This window comes from Marmota marmota, unplaced genomic scaffold (genome assembly GCF_001458135.2).
Source record: "Marmota marmota marmota unplaced genomic scaffold, marMar, whole genome shotgun sequence".
Taxonomy (NCBI): Eukaryota; Metazoa; Chordata; class Mammalia; order Rodentia; family Sciuridae; genus Marmota; species Marmota marmota.
In genome coordinates this window covers 28,211,047-28,229,076 of record NW_026000185.1, presented here as the reverse complement: position 1 = coordinate 28,229,076, position 18,030 = coordinate 28,211,047, and the positions used below count along the sequence as shown (strand labels likewise).

The following is an 18,030-nucleotide window of genomic DNA, read 5'->3' as shown; positions in this document are numbered from 1 at the left end:
GGACACAAAATCTTTGTTTGTATGTGGTACTGAGGATCGAACCCGGGGCCGCACACATGCCAGGCGAGCGCACTACCGCTTGAGCCACATCCCCAGCCCTCTTTTTGTTTTGAGACAGGGTCTCAACTAAGTCCTTAGGACCTTGCTAAATTGCTAAGGCTGGTCTCTAATTTGTGATCCTCCTGCCTCAGCCTCCCAATTCTCTGGGATTACAGGCATGTGCCAGCCCTGAGCTTCAGGATTGAAAAGGGGAAGGAACAGAGGAGAGTGTGAGAGGTGTGTGTGTCAGTAAGCAGTCTTGGTCAAAATGTGTTCTGGTTGAGCCAGATGTGGTGTCCCACACCTGTAATCTCAGCGACTCCTGTGGCTGAGACTGTGGCTGAGACAGGAGTACTGCAAGTTCAAAGCCAGCCTCAGCAATTTAGCGAGGACCTCAGCAATTTAGTGAGACCCTGTATCAAAATAAAAAATAAAAAGATCTTGGGATGCGGCTCAGTGGTTAAGCGCTCCTGAGTTCAATTCCCAGTACAAAAGAAAAAATAAAACAAATGGTGGTCTGGTTGGCCATAACTCAGATCTGGTTCTGTGAGTTCCTGGAAGCCAGGATTGCTTCTGCCGAGCTGGGCAGCTTCAGTTTCTGTCCTGGGGTATTTGCTTCCACTTAGGGGGGCATTCTTGTCAGGGGGTGAGATGCCTGCAAGGCGGCTGTTGCTGGAAGGTTTCAGGCAATGACTGGAGACTTCTGGGTACCCTCCAGGAGTCTGGCAGTTAACAATCTGTTTCTTTTCAGGTCCCTGCAAGCCTTCAAAGTACTTTAGCTACTCTTACCCTGGTGCCTTTAGCTTTGATGGAGGACAAGATAGATTTACCTAATTTGGGGCCATCAGCCTTGTATCACCAGTTTTCAGATGGAACCTAAGGTTTTAACATGTCTATAGACAGGAGCTGATCAGGGATCTTACCCAAAGTTTAAGGTAATAAGGGACATAGATGCACATTGCAAACAGAGGTGCCAGACTTTCCCCCGCTTTAAGTTCCCACTAAAAGCAAGTTTCACTTCCTGCTGCAGCGCACAAGGGAACAGTCAGTGCTCTTAGCAAAATCCCTATTCGAGAAATGCAAATTTGTGTGTGTTTGTGTGTGCGCGCGCGCGCACACGTGCGCACCAGGGATTGAACTCAGGGGCACTCAACCCCTAAGCCACAGCCCCAGCCCTATTTTGTATTTTATTCAGGGTCCACTGAGTTGCTTAGCACCTGGCTGTTGCTGAGGTTGGCTTTTTTTTTTTTTTAGAGAGAATTTTTTTAATGTTTATTTTTTAGTTTTCGGCGGACACAACATCTTTGTATGTGGTGCTGAGGATCGAACCCGGGCCGCATGCATGCCAGGCGAGCGCGCTACCGCTTGAGCCACATCCCTAGCCCTGAGGTTGGCTTTGAGCCTGTAATCCTCCTGCCTCAGCCTCCTGAGCCGCTGGGATTATAGGTGTGTGCCTGGCGCAAATAATTCTCTTTGGGGCTCCAAACACATCAACCTGAAGTAGAACTGTTAAGAACTGTTAGAATTAAAAATATGACACTCTAAAATTTTTTTTTAATTAGTAGTATGGAAATTAAATCCAGGGGTGCTTAACCATTGAGCCACATTTCCACAGGAGAAGGAATGTCTCTGGAGAAGGGTCGGAGGAGTTCCCAAGGAGAGATGGGGAACTCAGCTCTAGGCATACTTGAGAGAAAAGAATTTCAGCATAAGCCAGGCAAGACACAGACAGGGGTCTTAAGGCAGATACACAGTCAAGGGAGAATGTAGATGGTCTCCAGAGTAATAAGTGGCCCTGACTTGGGCTGGGGGTGCAATATTTGTACAAGGGCTGCGTCGGGGTCGGGACTGGACTGAAGGTGGATCCAGGGCAAGGTGCACCATTTCAGCCAGTGTCCCTGAGCTGGGTATTTCCCTCATCTTACAAGGGCAAGGCCAAGGGCATGTTGCGCAAGATTTACAGCTGTGCTTTCTGAATCTCAGTGGCTTGCTGGCATTTCCTTTAAGATTCAGTATTCTCTCTTTTTATCCTAAATCCCTATCTCAACATCTCCAGCTCTTTATTTTTTAAACATTTTTATTTATTTATTTATTTTTTTCAGTTTTCAGCGAACACAACATCTTTGTATGTGGTGCTGAGAATCGAACCCGGGCCGCACGCATGCCAGGCAAGCACGCTACCGATTGAGCCACATCCCCAGCCCCTCCAGCTCTTTATTATTATTATTATATTTTTTTTTAGAGAGAGAATTTTTTGATATTTTTTAGTTTTCGGCGGACATAACATCTTTGTTTGTATGTGGTACTGAGGATCAAACCCGGGCCGCACGCATGCCAGGCGAGCATGCTTGAGCCACATCCCCAGCCCCTATTATATTTTGAGACAGGGTCTTGCTAAATTGCTTAAGTCCTAAATTGCTGAGACTAGCCTTGAACTTGCTTGCCTTCCTCCTGCCCCAGCCTGCCTGATAGCTGAGATTAGATATATGAACCACCAGGCCCACCTTCAGGGTGGAAATATAAATCTTTAGCATATTTTGAGCTGGGTATTTGGAAACACTGTATACATTTTGTAGTTTTTTGTTTTTTTTTTTTTGTACTGGGGATTGAACCCAGGAGCACTTAATTATTGAGCCACATATCCAGCCCTTTTTATGTTTTATTTTGAGACAGGGTCTGAGTTGCTTATGGCCTTGCTAAATTGCTGAGGCTGGCTTTGAACCGGAAATCCTCCAGCTTTAGCCCTTTGTTGGGGGGTGTTGCTTTTAAGGGACCGTAGCTAGGACTGAGGCAGGAGGTTTGGAGCTAAAAAGCCAGTCTCAGCAGGTGTGCGCCACCACACCTGGCAGCTTTTAACATCTTAATGAATGAGTTCAACATAATCCTTGATATTTGCATCATGTATTTGTAAGGATTTTCATTTGTCCTTTAACATTTCTCATTTCTCCCTGCTACTAGGAAGTACAAAGTCGAAGTTTAAAATCTACACAACTGAACTGTTGATTGCCCTAGTTTCTGTAGGAAGCTGCATGCTTCTCTGATTTTTGGCTAAGAACAAGTGTAGGAAGCTACCCTAGACCTTAGGGAAATGAGAGTTTAAGCAACAAAGTCTGGACAACCTCTAGCTGCCTTTCAATTCCTTTCCTATACCTGCTCCTCTGGGAGGCAGGAAGGGGCAGGGGGCCTTGACATCACTGCTGGAGGCCACCTCTCTTGGTGATGTGGGCAGCTCCCCTGCTGAGCTGACATCCATGTGGAACTGGCTGAAGCTGACCATCAGGGTAACATCCTAGTTACAGTTCCTCCCATCCCCAGCAGAGCTACTCCGTCTGTCAGCCAAGGAGAGAAGTGGAATCAAAGATTAGTACTCAGGAAGTTACAACATTCAGAAACTTGGGGACAAGAAACTGGTATTCCCACCATCCAGTCGTGGATGCCTGTAATCCCAGCGGCTCCGGAAGCTGAGGCAGGAGGTTTGAAGCTCAAATCAGCAATTTAGAGAGGAGGCCCTAGGCAACTCAGGAGACCCTGTCTCTAAATAAAATATAAGAGAGGGCTGGGGATGTGGCTCAGTGGTTAAGTGGCCCTGGGTTCAATCCCCAGTACGAAAAATAATTCGTGTTCATTGAGGAATGGTCCTTGATATATCCTGGGAGTAGCAATCATTTACAGAATAGTTCTCAATGAATACATGCTGGCCTCCTAGTGACACAGGAAAGCCAATCCTCTCTAACTCTGAAGGAAAGAAACCCCCCACCCCTAAACATGTCCATGCTAGGCAGAGCAGGGGACTCTGACACAGGTCAGACAGAGTGGGATGTGTAATCATCAGACATCATGAGATAGGAATTTGGGGATACAGAGAAAGATGAGTCTCAAGCAGCTCCTGGGGCCAGGGTTGTGGCTCAGAGATAGAGTGCTTGCCCAGCATGCCTGAGGCACTGGGTTTGATCCCTGGCACCACATAAAAATAAGTAAAATAAAGGTCTCATGTCCATCTACAAATAAAAAAATATTAAATAAGCAGCTCCTGAGCAACCTGACCCACCTGGGTTCAGGCCCTTGGCCTATTTCCCTGTCCACAAAAAGTAGCCTGAGATCTTCAAGCCATATCTGGAAAAACTGGTGTGAAATTGTGCAGTAACTGTGCCCCAACTCCACCTCTAGTTCAGTCCTAGCTACTGTCCCATAAAAGCAACACCCCTGAACAAAGGGCTGCTTTCTTTCCATCTTGGGATGGTCCTTATTCTCTCTTGAACGTTTATTTGTGTATTTCTTTACCCCCAATAGACATTTTTGATGCCAGGGATTGAACCCAGGGTCACTTAACACTAAGCCACATCCCCAACCTCTTTTAGTGTTTTATTTTTAGGTAGGGTCTAAATCCTTAGGTTCTAAGTTGCTGAGGTTGTTCTAGAACTTGTGATCCTCCTCCCTCAGCCTCCTGAGTCGCTGGAATTACAGGTGTACACCACTGTGCCTGGCTCCAAGTCATCTCTTGATGGCCTGAAGTTCTCTCTTGAATGTTTGTCTTCCTAAATAGATCTGCATCTCTGACTAGCACATGCTGAATTTTTTTTGGGGGGGGGTGCTAACAGGGATTGAACTCAGGAGCACTCAGCCACATCCTCAGCCCTTTTACATTTGATCAACAGGATCTCACCGAGTTGCTTAGTGCCTTGCTTTTACTGAGGCTGGCTTTGAACGCTTGATCCTCCTGCCTCAGCCTTTAGAGCCGCTGGGATTATAGGCATGCACCACCAGGCCCAGCTGAAATTTTTTATTTTTTAGTTGTAGGTGGACACAACACCTTTATATGTGGTGCTGAGGATTGAACCCAGTGCCTCACACATGCCAGGCAGATGCTCTACCACTGAGCTACAGCCCCAGCCCTATGAAATTCTTTTGAGACACCAAGGACCCCACTTGCCCCAAGTTGAAGTTCCCCTCTCTGGGAACTCCTCCAGGGACAACCTGACTCCAACCTCAGAGCTCTTTGCCAGGGTGCTGTGTGTGAACCATGATCCTACTTCATGCTCTGCTCATTCAATCCTCTACCAATGAGGTCGCCTGCCCAGCTAGACATAGCAGGAAGCCAGTTCTGGGGCCTGGAGAGCCTGGCTCCAGGGACAGTTTTCTCCCAGACTCCAGGCCATGCTGTTGGTTCCGCTTGCTCTTCCCGGCAGGAAAGGTAGGTCCGACACACTGAGGCCATGTTGGCTCCAAGCCCTGCAGCTGCTCCCTCATCCAGACTGTGGGGTCCCCTCCACCACTTTCCTGGAAACCGTGGTCCTCAGTTCTTCCACACCCACCTCCCCTATAGTGCTTTGGGGATTTGCTGTAGGAACGCCATCTCCAGGAAGCACCCCCTCTAGTCTCCTGCTGCCCTACCCAGGCCAGGGGAGGTGCCCTTCCTCCCTGTTGCCAATCCCCGCCCACTATACTTCAGGGGAAATTTTTTGTAGTGCTGGGGCTGGAACCCAGGGCCTGGCACATGCCAGTCTCTCCCTCCTGGTACTGCAGATTGAGCCCAGAGATTTTTTGACCATGGAGCCACATCCCCTGCCCTGTTTTATCTTAGAGACAGTCTCACTGAGTTGCTTAGCACCTCACCATCCTCAAGGCTGGCTTTGAACTTGTGATTCTCTCATCTCAGCCTCCTGAGCCGCAGGCATGCGCCAAAGTGCCCAGCTTCCCCAGCCTCCCTTTAAGTGCTTTTTTAAAAATATGGTGCTGAAAATTGAACCCAGGGCCTTGCACTTGTTAGGCAAGTGCTCTACTGCTGAGCCACAATCCCAGCCCTTTTTGAGACAGGGTTTCACTAAGTTTCTCAGGGCCTCAAACTTCCTATCCTCCTGCCTCAGCCTCTTGAGTAACTGGGATGATACGGGGGCATCATACTCAGCTCTGTCACCACATTTGAAACCCTGCCTTCAGCAAGGCCCCTGGCCAAAGATGAAGAATATGAAGGACCTTTCAGCATCCCAGCTCCCACTGGTGTCCAAGAGCCCTGCCCAGCAGGTTCCAGCCCTATTTTGCCTCTGAGAACCCCCCCAGGTGCACAGCAGTAGCCCCAAAGCTGGGATGCTCTAGAGACAGTTAACACTACTGAGAAGGTGGAAGGCTTGGGAACGCCGGCTTGGCTATGGCAAGCATGCACCCTGAACACACTCGGTATGGACAACGGTCATCACCCAAGGCCAGAACTGCAAGATTCTTACCTAGAAGAGAGGTTGGCTGGGTGTACCCTGCTCTTGTCCCACAGTTTCTATTGTGGCCTCCTTGGAATCAAATTATACAGTTGCCCCTGGAGAAGTGAGGTCTGTACCCCAGAAGGCCACATATGCCCCCAAACCAGGAAAATACAGGTCTACGTCCCAGGACTTCCAGACCTTCTAGACAGGCATCCGGAGTCAGCCCTGCCTGTGGAATCGTGCCGTTCGACAGTCTACACTGCACCACATCCAGAGCTGCTTTTCTTTTATTAAGGAGAGGACACGGGGTGGGAAGCAGTGTGGCACCTCCTGGCAAGACCCAGGACAACAGCAGCCAGGGTCAGGAACGCTACCACAGCCAGGCTCAGGCCCAGCGCCATGGAGGCGTGAGCAGGAGTGTGCCAACCCTCCACGCCACGGTCGCCAGGGTCATCAGCCTTTCCCAGGAAAATCAGTGGCCCCACGGTGACATCAGCTTCTTCAGTCACTATGAAGAGAGTGGGACACCTGAAGGTCACTTTTGTCCCTCACCAGGAGTCAGATTGTGGATTTTGCTGTCTTCATAAGCTAAACTAGATTTGGCTCTAACAGCTGTTTATTCTCCCAACACTTCCTATTATGTCCCAGGAGAATCCCAGGGCACAGAATCCCATCTGCTATTGGAAGGTGCTCAGAGTCCTTTTAGCCTTCTGTATATAGCCCTAAGCCACATCCCCGGAATCAACAGCCTCAGTGAGGGACAAGGGAAAATACTACCAAGATGACAGGTGTCCTAGAATATGAGGAAAACTAAAACTCAGTGACTGGCCCGTGGTGACATACCATGTCTGCGGTTTCGTGACGTGGCCTTGGGCCCCTGGACAGGGGGCTGCCTCCTGGAAGAGCCTGGTGTGCCACAGTCCCCCCTGCCGCAGCATTCACAGATCTCAGCAGATCCTTCAACTGGCGACCAGCTGAGAAGGGAAGACAAAGGGCTTGAGGTGTCCTTGCTGACAGAAATGTGGCTGAGGGGATACTGGGGGGAGTAGAGGCCAGGCATCCCTGGTTAGGTTTCCACCCAGGGACACAGAATCTGCTCTCCTCACCTGTTGGAGGACTTGTTGAAGGAACAGGCTTTGTTGAGTTGATCCGGGGGTTGGTGGGCAGGAATGACCTTCAGATGGCAGGTGATATAGATCTGAAAGAAATAGCAGGTGTGCTGGTGACTTTGACAAACTGGTTCTATAACCCTTAGCCCTTCCAGGGGTCTGGAAGATGAACTTCCATCTTTCAATTTACCCCAAAATTGCAGAATGAGTAGCAAATCTAATTCTAAGCTGGAACCCACCATTTCCATGGATCCTTTCCCAAATAGTCTTGATCACATGGCACCGTGAGCCCTGGGCTCATGAAGTCAGCCCTTCAGTGATGAGAGGAGGATTGAGTATTGTAAAAGCCCCCCACTCAGACCCAGGTGACCCAGTGGGTGGTAGACACCTTCCTAGCAGGCAGCTTAGCTGGGTTTCTGAGATTGCCACCTGTCACTTGACGGATTGATAAACTACTTCTCAGAATGTAGTCATTGGATAGGACCCCATTTTTCAAATGAAAGTGGTTTCTGTGACCCGAGGTCCTTGGACAGAGGTCTCTTGTACGAGCTTCTCTAGAGTTTGCACCAGACAGAAAAATTTTCTGGCTATTTCCTTGGAAATGTTTCCCGAGTTTCTCTTCCTTAGGCATATGCTCCCCGGGACCCCCGCCCTGCTTGCACAGAATTGGGGTTTGAACCCCGGACTCACAGGCTCGGCAAAGACTCTACCTCTGAGCCCCAGCCCAGCCTGTGTCTTCTATCCATTTGTCCTGTCAGCTTTTTCAAGTTTTTCTTTTGTACCAGAGATGAACTCAGGGGTACTCAACTGCTGAGCTAGAGCCCCAGACTTATTTTGGTGTCTTATTTAGAGACAGGGTCTCACCGAGTTGCTTAGCACCTTGCTTTTGCTGATGGCAGCTTTGAACTCACGATCCTCCACCCTCAGTCTCCTGAGCTGCTGGGATTATAGGCCTGTGCCACTGTACAGGCTCTTCGAGCATCTTTAGTGATAATGATCAGGCTAGTGCCCTGGCTAGACCTGGCCTAGCCACAGCCTCTGACTTGTCACTTAATTCCTCTAGTAAAATAAACTCCTGCTGGGAGTTGAGGGATCTATGACCCCAAAAGCTACTCACCAGGAGTCTGACACCCCAGCCCAGCACCTGGGCTGAGGTCTTTTCTTGTTTTGCCCTTTGATCTAACCTATGGCCCCAGGCATGCAAGTGCATCTCCCCTGAGCTATATGCCCCAGCGTGGCAGGGGGTATTCTGACCAAGCCTGGGTTCAGTTCAACTTTGAGCCATCCCAAGTTAGGGATCCCTTGCATATTTTAGGTAGGGTTTGGACACCTCCTTGTTTCATTCTACCACCTTCTAGCTGAAGCCTCAAGCAGAGCCACAAGCCTTGGCCACCCCCTAGTGGCCAAGTGCACCTCCAGGGAAACCATCTCAGAAACTTAAAGCTAGACCTTTGCAGGATCCAGGATGTGTTTTTGGCTGCCTGCCTATCCATCTGTCCTACAAGAAGATAGCTTCCAGCTCCTTTAAAGTCCTTACTCCATAAAGGGGAGCTGCTTTTGTCTTTAGTGTCCCCCCCTGACTTTTCTTTTGATGCTAACCTAGAGCCCAAGATCCCCAGATGTTCCCCTATAACTTTTGGAGACAGGTTCTCAAATTTGTTATCCTCCCACCTCAGCATCCCCAGTAGCTGGAATTACAGGTGTGCGCTGTGCCTCATCCTAATTACAGCTCTCTTTTGTACCAGGGATTGAACTCGAGGGCACTTAACCACTGAGCCACATTTCCAGCCCTTTATTAATTTAGAGACAGGGTCTCTCAGTTGCTTAAGGCCTTGCTAAGTTACTGAGGCTGGCTTTGAACTCGAGATCCTCTTGCCTCAGCCTCCCAGACCACTGGGATTACAAGTGTGCTCCACCGTACCCAGCCCCTTACAGCTCTTAAAAGTTGTTCCTTCTCCCTGTGCCTTGGGCCACCATCCACCAAGCCATGCCTTCCACGTTTGAGGGCGAGCCTGCCCAAGTCCTAGGCTCCTTCTATGAATCCACGTCCTCTAATCTTAAAGATGTCACCAGGTCCACTCACACCCCTGTAGCTGGCTAGCACCCGTACCGTACCAAGGCTTATCTTTTACTCCCCTCCACCCACGTCTGCTGTTAACATCAGCTCCCTTCTCCAACCAAGATCTCTTCTACCCTAAGACCCACAAGGTCACTGATCTGAGGACCAGGACCCCTTTTCTTCATCTGTTCTTTCTCCCCAGTCCCATTTCAACCCAGGACCCTCCATGGAGAGCTTCTGGCCATCTCAGCATCAGATTCCCGCCCCACCTGTCACCTACCCATCTGTATCGAACAGTTTTCCCCCCCCACACACAGCAAGGTTGGAGTTGGAGAGATAGCATCAATGTCATGCTCTACAACTCCCCCTTTGTCCCTTAACACTGCCTAGCCAGATGAGCCCATCTCGTTGGTTGGTAAACTTGGCTGCTTACTAGGATCATCTGAGAGAAATGTATCAAACATTTAATAAGAGGAGAAAGACATACAACAAAACGCTAGTAGATGATGTAGTGAAGTGCTAATGATAGCCTGTAATCCCAGCAGCTCAGGAGGCTGATTAGCAATTTAATGAAGCCTTAAAGGTCTCTAAAATAGACAAAGGAGCTGGGGAATATGGCTCAGTGGTTAAACACCCCTAGTTCAATCCCTGGTACCAAGAAATAAAATGCTAACAGTAAAACCTAGATAGTAGGTGTGTTTGTAAAACCCAACTTCCCACCTAGTTAAGTGAAAATGTGGGATTATGTAGTCTTTGTGGGGATTGAACCCAGGTCCTTGCACATGTGAACTACATCTTTACCACCAAGCTATACCCCTAGCCCAGGCATCAGTATTTTTGTGACCTCTCTAAGTGATCAGTAGAGAATCAACATTAAAAACCCCTGTTTTGGCCAGGCACGGTGGCGCACACCTGTAATCCCAGGGGCTTGAGAGGCTGAGACAGGAGAATTGCAAGTTCAAATCCAGCCTCAGCATCAGTGAGGCACTAAAGCAACTCAGTGAGACCCTGACTCTAGTAAAATAGAAAATAGGGCTGGGGATGTGGATCAATGGTTAAGTACCTCTGAGTTCAATCTCTGGTACAAAAAAAAAAAAAAAAAAAAACCCCCTGTTTTGGGCTGGAGATGTAGCTCATTGGTGGATCATTGCTCTCACTTGTGGTAAGGTCCCGAGTTTAATTTCCTGCATCTTTAAAACACACTACTTTACCTGATCAGCTATTCCAGGCTTCCTATCTCCCACTCCCATATCTGGGAACTGTTTTGTTTGTTTTTTTTTTTTTTTAAATAGAAGCTTGATTTTTCACTGTAGGAATCCACAATACTTTGTAGCTTTGCCAGCGCTTCCCACACCATCCTCCTCCCCATCTTCCTGCCTCTCCATCCCTCTTAGTTTTCTTTTCCAGCTTAGTAGTTGGCAAGGGGGCACCCTGGACCAACAAGGTTGACATCACCTGAAAACTTGCTAGGAATAAAAATTCTCAGCTCTAGTCTTGATTTACTAAATCAAGCCCAAGGGGTGGGGCCCAGCAATCTGTTTCAAAGCCCCCCAGGTGTTACTGGTTTTTGTCACTGGTCTAGCCTAGGATCAAGTCCAAGGGGCGACTCAGCAGAGGGGGTCACAGCAGCTCTTTGCTCCTGGAGGACCAACACCTCCACTCAACCTATCGTCCTCTGGGTTCTGCCCTACAGCTTGGTGACCAAGCCCAGTAGTTATTGGTCTTATTTGGGCTGTCAGCTAGGTCACCTGGGTCCCTGTTCTAGTTTTTTTTTCTAGTTCTAGGATCCTAAACTACCCCCATCCTGCATGGATTTTCTACCTGCTTATGGATTTTTTTAAAATTTTTTTTTAGTTTTCGGCGGACACAACATCTTTGTATGTGGTCCTGAGGATCGAACCTGGGCCGCACGCATGCCAGGCGAGCGCGCTACCGCTTGAGCCACATCCCCAGCCCTGCTTATGGATTTGTGTTAGCTCAGGCCAAGAAGATGAAGCTGTGGCCTTTGAGGCCCTCAAGTTGAGAGTTACAGTTATCTCTACCAGTAAGTCATTTGCTTAAGGGGACACCAGTGAGGGACATCAGGAGGATATATATGTATTTTTGATACCCAAGATTGAACCCAGGGGTACTTAACATTGAGCCACATCCTCAGCCTTTTTGTATTTAGGCACAAGGCCTTGCCAAGTTGCTGAGGCTGGCTTTGGACTCAATCTTCCTGCCTCAGCCTCCTCAGCTGCTGGGGTTACAGGCATAGCCACCGCCCCAGCCACCAGTAGGCTATTAAAAAAAAAAATAAATTGAACTCTGGTCATGCTTCTTTTTCCCTTTGGTGGTGCTGGGGATTTAACCCAGGGCCTTGTACATGCAAGGCAAGGACTCTACCAACTGAGCTATATCCCCAGCCTCCAGAGTTCAATCTTCTAGGCAACTTTAAAAAGCTAGTACCGTATTTCTGGAGTCGTTAGCGAAGTGGAACACATCCATGGTGAATCGGAGAACATCGGTCTTAGACCTGGGAGCTTGGAATGCAGAAGAGCCATCGGAGAGACCGTCCACAAGGCAACTTGGAAGGGAACAAGGGAACATGTTAGAGGCTGGGGACATGGGCTCGAGCCATCTGGTGACCAAGACTCCCTGGAAAAAGTCAGCCCAGGCCTCACCCATGGAAGTCCACAATGCTGTGACGAGGCGAGGCGCTCTGGTCTGGTGTCGGGGTGGCCACACAGTGGTCTACAAACAGGTGCAGTGGCGGGTGGCTGCCAGTGTGGACATCGGCCAGGAGGTAGGCGGTGTCTCCCAGGTGGAAGGTGGGGGACAGTTTCTCAGAGGTCCAGTTCTCTGGAGGACACAACCAGGGCTAGAGACCGCCCAGGCTCCCCGCCCAGGCTCCCCACCCAGGCTCCCCTCGCTCCCTACCCCTGGCTCACCCTCCATCAGGCGCAGAGAGAAAATCAGCTGCTTCTCTGAAGACACTGTGGTCCTGAAGGGCACCCAGGTGGGCCAGATGGCCTGGCTGCTCACATTGCCCTGCCTGGGAGAACCGTCACAGCTGCCCACACGGGTCCCAGGGCACACCCCCCTCCACCACCCTCCACCACCCTAGGGCCTATGGCGGCAGGGGGGTGTCCAGTTTCTCTATGGCATTGTCCTCAGTGATGGCCCACAGGCAGCTAGGCCAAGGTACCCAAAGCCTGAGCCTGTCCCTAAATCCTCCTGAATATCTACACTTGAGAGCAGGACTAAGGCCTGTGCCCTCCGCTGAGCCTGACGTAGGACCCAACCTTGACTGCACAGGCCTGGTCACCCTCACCTCCTGCTTTGGTGGTAAAATTCATAGGCACATGCTTCATGCTAGGGGCTGCAGGGCCAGGACTTGGTGTAGGACCTACTGTAGCAGCAGTATTTTCCCCCCTTCCTGGTACTGGTGCTCGAGTCCAGGGGTGCTTAACCACCAAGCCACATCCCCATCTTTTTATTTTGACACAGGGTCTCAGTCACAGCAGCACTATTGAAAGACGCTTCTGATTCTGAGGAGGGCCTGGGATGGCCTAGGATGGCCTAATACCCACCCCCTCCAAGGTCTAGGGCTACACTAAGCCTCCCTTAAGAGGCCACACAAGTCAGAGGCTCAGACAATTCAGAAGGCACCCCCACCTCCACGCAGGCTGAGGGCAGTGACCACAGCTGCTGGCACTTTCCCTTCTCATAGCCACCTGCAAACTGTTCCAACAAGCCAAGCCACCTGCCTGCAGCCACGGCAAACCAGGGACATAGCCACCAGAGGCCAAAACGGCCCATCCCATACTGACCTGGGGTAGCGGCACTCAATGGGAATCTCCACGCGGTTGGTCCTCACAATGGACAGGTTTCCCATGGGATGGGGGTCATGGAGCAGGAAGGTGCTGTACACCAGGGCATCATCTGTCACCTGAAGCAAAGGGGAGGCGTTAGCACTACAGGCATCACCTGGTCCAGGCAGGTTTGGCCCCTGTGAGGGTGCAGGGAAGGCAGCCTGCTGGGGTGAAACCAACCAGCAAGGAGGGGCTGGGCAGGTGTCCTCTTAATATCTCAGTCTTTACCTGACACCCCTGTAGGTGTCTGCATCAGCTACGTGGCAGGCAGATAGGAAGCAGTGCCCAGTGACCTCAGGATATACACACCACTTTTGGGCGGTACTGTGACTTGAACTCGGGGATATTATGCCACTGATGGTCTCACACTTGTGATCCTCCTGCCTCAGCCTCCCGAATACTGGGATTACAAGTGTGCATCACTGCACCTGGCCATGGGCAATTTCTTCTTATTGGGGTGGGGAGGCAAGAAAGACCTAGGGGCAGCTTGGTGCCTTTTTTTTGGTGGGTACCAAGGATTGAACTTGGGGCCACTCGACCACGGAGCCCCATCCCCAGCCCTATTTTGTATTTAGGGACAGGGTCTCACTGAGTTGTTTAGCAACTTGCTTTTGCTGAGGCTGGCTTTGAACCCTTGATCCTCCCTTCTCAGCCTCCTGAGCTGCTGGGATTACAGGCGTGTGCCATCGCGCCTGGCCAATCTTCATCACTATCACCTTCCCACCTTATCTGGGGCCCACTTCACAGAAGCAGGGGAAGGTTCAGTGGTCTCCCGAGGGTGGAGGAGACAGGCAGGCCCTGCCAGGGGTCTTTTCACTTCCCCTTACAGAGCCTGCCTAGAAAGGAGGTCCCTTGTGGCCCAGCTGCCCCCACCCTAGATCTTCAGAGGGCAGTTCTGGATCTGTAAGTGCCCCAGACAGGGCCAGCAGCAGAATTTGTGGAGCCTCTCATTTAAGAGAATAATTTCAGGGCGGAGCATTAAACTGAGCCCAGGGCCAGGTGAACCTCATCAGGCAGGAGGCAGAACACTGGCAAAGGAAGAAGCTGCCAGGCTTTGCTGGAGGCTTCACCCGAGACTCAGATGCTCATGGCTGCCTCCCATGCCCGTTCCGCTTTAGTAAGGGGTACAGCCAGGACTTCAGGATTTTTAGAAGCTCCCCAGGTTATTCTAGAATTTGGGACTAAGCTGGACTAATTTTTTTTTTGTTTTTGGAGGGGGGTACCAGGGATTGAACTCAGGGACAGTTGAGCACCGATTTTGTATTTTATTAGGGACAGGGTCCCATCGAGTTGCTTAGTGTCTGGCTAAATTGCCGAGGCTGGCTTTGAACTTGTGATCCTCCTGCCTCCCGCCTCCTGAGCTGCTGGGATTACAGGTGTGCGCTATTGCGCCGGGCTACACTAATTTTTCAAACAACTTTTACAGTACTGGGTGTGGTAGCACCTGCCTGTAATCCCAACAATTTGGGAGGTTAAAGCATGAGGATCACAAGTTTGAGGCCAGCCTCAGCAACTTAGTGAGGGTTTTTTCCCTCATTTTAAAAAGAGGTTAGAGGATTGAGCTCAATCTTTAGTAAAACCCCCCCCCACACACACACACACCCCAACCGAGGCTGTAGCTCTGGCTCCCCAGGAAGACAAGGACAGTGAGTTCTTGAGGAGATTCCTGGGGGAAATCACACTTCAGGCCAGAGCTCAGCCTATAGGGGTCCAGGAGCTGTATTGCCCTCGCCCGGCCAAGTAGAGTCCAGGGTCAGGAGCAGGGCCCTGTGATGGAGGGGAGGACTGGCCCTCCATAGGCCAACAGAAGGAGGTCCAGGGGAATCAGGACTAGCTGGGGAGCTGTGTGTCCTGCCTTGCCAAGTGTCCACTTCTCCACTTCCTTAGGGGAGGGGCGTGGCCTAGGTTACCTGAGGTCTCTTTCTAACCTGCATCCCATGTTAAGCCTCTACTGCTTGGACCTGTTCCCAGGCACCCAAAGGAAGCCTGGGAATCTTCAACAGGAGGGTATGTTATGATGCCCCGGCCCATGACCCTTTTAATTTAAAGCTTCAAGCCATCAAACAGGAGTGAGGCAAGCCAAAATTCTCTTCCCTCTTCCTCCCCATCCCAGTGATAACTTTTAGGCTTATTTTGGGGGGGTACCAGGGATTGCACCTAGGGTTGCTTTACCACCGAGCCACATCCCCAGCCTTTTTGAGACTGGGCCTCTCTAAGTTCCTAAGTTTGGTCTTAAACTTGAGATCCTCCTGCGTTGCTGGTTATAGCAGGCTTTCTGAAATGTCAAAGACTCTTTTCTAAATAGGCTTTTAATGCCCCTGGCAAGTACCTGGCTACCCGCAGGGTTATCTTCTGTCTCCCTGTTCTATGTTGGGTCCATCGCTCCTGTACCCTTTCTGTGGGTGGAGGAAGTGGTCAGAAGGAGCCAGAGTGGGGTGCCTGGTCTGGCCCATCGGTCACTGCCACTACGTTCTACTTTACCTCCCAGGTTTCAGTAGCCACAGCCAGGAGCCTCCCCATGGCCACCCCCCAATGTCCAGGCTCGGGGCTCAGCTGAGTCACCTCCCCATCTACAAGGGAAGAGTCCCTTCATGACTGCAACCAGGCTGTCCCCCCACCAGGGCCAGGGGGCCCAGCCTCACCTGCACACCGTTACCACACTCATGCAGGCCAACCTCAAATCTGATCACATCAGCATTGCCCACGGAGAACAGGGGTTCACAGCCCTCAGGGCCCAGGCTGAGGTCAGCAGGCTGGATTAGCTTCCCGGTGCCAAAAAGGTCCCTGCTGACAGTGACCACCAGCTGGGCTTCCAGACACTCCACTTCCACGGGGGAGGCAGGCAGCGGCAGCAGCAGCTGGGTGGGCCCAGCCGCGATCCAGATAGGTTGTGGGGAGCACAACTCTGTGCTCGCGCACAGCAGAGAGCAGATGAAGAGGCCATAGCTCAGCTCCATGGCGCCGAAGAGTGCCTCTTGCTGTGCTGCGGTCAAGGCCCACTCAGCCATCTTATACCCCTGGATGGAGGCTTTTCACCTGTGCTCCATTTGCCTCTCTTCCCCAGCCAGCTAGGCCCCTGCAGCTGCGTGAAGTGGTCCCCAGTGTGGACACATGGGTAACACCTGGGAGCTTGTTAGGCAGGAGGACCTCCAGCCCTCACCTAGAGGGACACTCAGAAGCTGGTTTGTAGCTGGGACCCCCAAGGGATTCCTTATTTACCTTAAAGCATTCACTGGTGGCCGGGTCAGCCCTAATTGTCGCCCCTTCTCTGCTCCCACCCTCTTGATGTTTGCTGTCCCGGCTCTCAGGAAGGAGCTGAGGGTCTGTGTGAAGAGAGGAACAGGACCCAGATTGAATGGGGTGAAGAGTATAGATCAGAAACAGCGGGAGCACGTGGTTGGCAAGGGAGAAGACAAGGATTCAACTAGGAGACAAAAGGAGTCCCGTGGGCCCCTGTCGAACATTATAGGATCAACTGAACACCATGTCCCTGCAGATGGAGTTCCTCCATTGTTATCCACCTAGAGAGTCAAATTCAAATTTATTTATTTTTGTGGTACTGGGTTTAGAACCCAGGGAGGTTTTACCACTGAGCTACATCCCCAGTCCTTTTTATTTTATCTTATTATTTTTTTGAATCTTAAAACAGGGTCTTGCTAAATTGCTGATACTGGCCTCAAATTTGCGATCCTCCTGCCTCAGCCTCCCAAGCTGCTGGGATTACAGGTGTGTAGCACCATGCCCAGTTTTTTGTTTGTTTGTAGCGCTGGGGATCAAACCCAAGGCCTTGTGCTGAAGTTTGGTTTTGGTATGTTTCAGTACAAATATCCAGGGGCAAGTTCTTCAATGGAAAACATCTGAGAGAAAACTCTGTTCAATTGATCCATTTAATGGGCAGGAGGAGGGGACGGCTGCTTAGGCAGCGGCAGCTGTGGGAGCAGAGATGGAGGATACTGGGTAGGCTTGGGAAGTGGTCAGGAGCCCAGAGTGGCTGAAGACTTTGTTCCCTGGGGGTGAGCCTAGGAGGTTGGGGAGGTGGGCGGGGCAGAGCCCTGAAAGCCAAGAGGAGAGGAGGACCTAGGTGGGGACTGAGGCAGGTGCAGAATCTGGCTGGGAAGAGGGACCAGAGAGCAAACAGACTGAAGGCGTCCTGCCCCCATGGGAACGGCTTCCTCAGGCTGAAAGTGGAAGACAGGGAGGCTGCTATCCCCTCCCAACCTTTCTCCAATCTATTCCTCCATCTCTAACATCCTCTCTTTTGTGTGTGTCCCCCACCTACCACTCCCACTCCATACAGGGGATTGAACCCAGGGGCACTTAACCACTGAGCCACAGCCCCAATACTTTTATTTATTTATTTATTTATTTTTGGTACCAGGGATTGAACTCAGGGGGACTAGACCACTGAGGGTAAGGGTAACCCTAATCCTAACTCAACCACATCCCAGCTCTATTTTGTATTTTACTTAGACACAGGGTCTCACTGAGTTGCTTAGTGCCTCACTGTTGCTGAGGCTGGCTTTGAACTCATGATCTTCCTGCTGCTGGGATTACAGGCGTGCATCACTGTGCTGGGCTCTTTTTTATTTTTTAATTTAAGACAAGGTCTCAGTAAATTGATTAGGGCCTAAATTGTTGAAGCTGGCTTTGAACTCAAAGTCCTTCTGCCTTAGCCTCCCAAACCGCTGGCCCAAACGGATGTGGACCACTGCACTTGGTTCTCTCTCTCTCTCTCTCTCTCTCTCTCTCTCTCTCTCTCGTTCCAAGTTCTAAAG

The 18,030-nt window shown here is 50.7% G+C and overlaps 1 protein-coding gene across 1 annotated transcript; it reads right to left on the bottom strand.

Moving 5' to 3' along the window:
- Positions 1 to 6,523: 6,523 nt before the first annotated feature.
- On the bottom strand, positions 6,524 to 16,212 carry Zp3 (zona pellucida glycoprotein 3). Its single transcript, XM_015490691.1, has 8 exons — positions 15,898 to 16,212; positions 13,214 to 13,332; positions 12,332 to 12,435; positions 12,065 to 12,242; positions 11,850 to 11,967; positions 7,340 to 7,431; positions 7,077 to 7,207; positions 6,524 to 6,741 (listed from the first exon to the last, which is right to left on the bottom strand). The coding sequence occupies exons 1-8, from the start codon at positions 16,210 to 16,212 to the stop codon at positions 6,524 to 6,526; spliced, it is 1,275 nt and encodes a 424-aa protein (XP_015346177.1).
- Between the last annotated feature and the right edge of the window lie 1,818 nt (positions 16,213 to 18,030).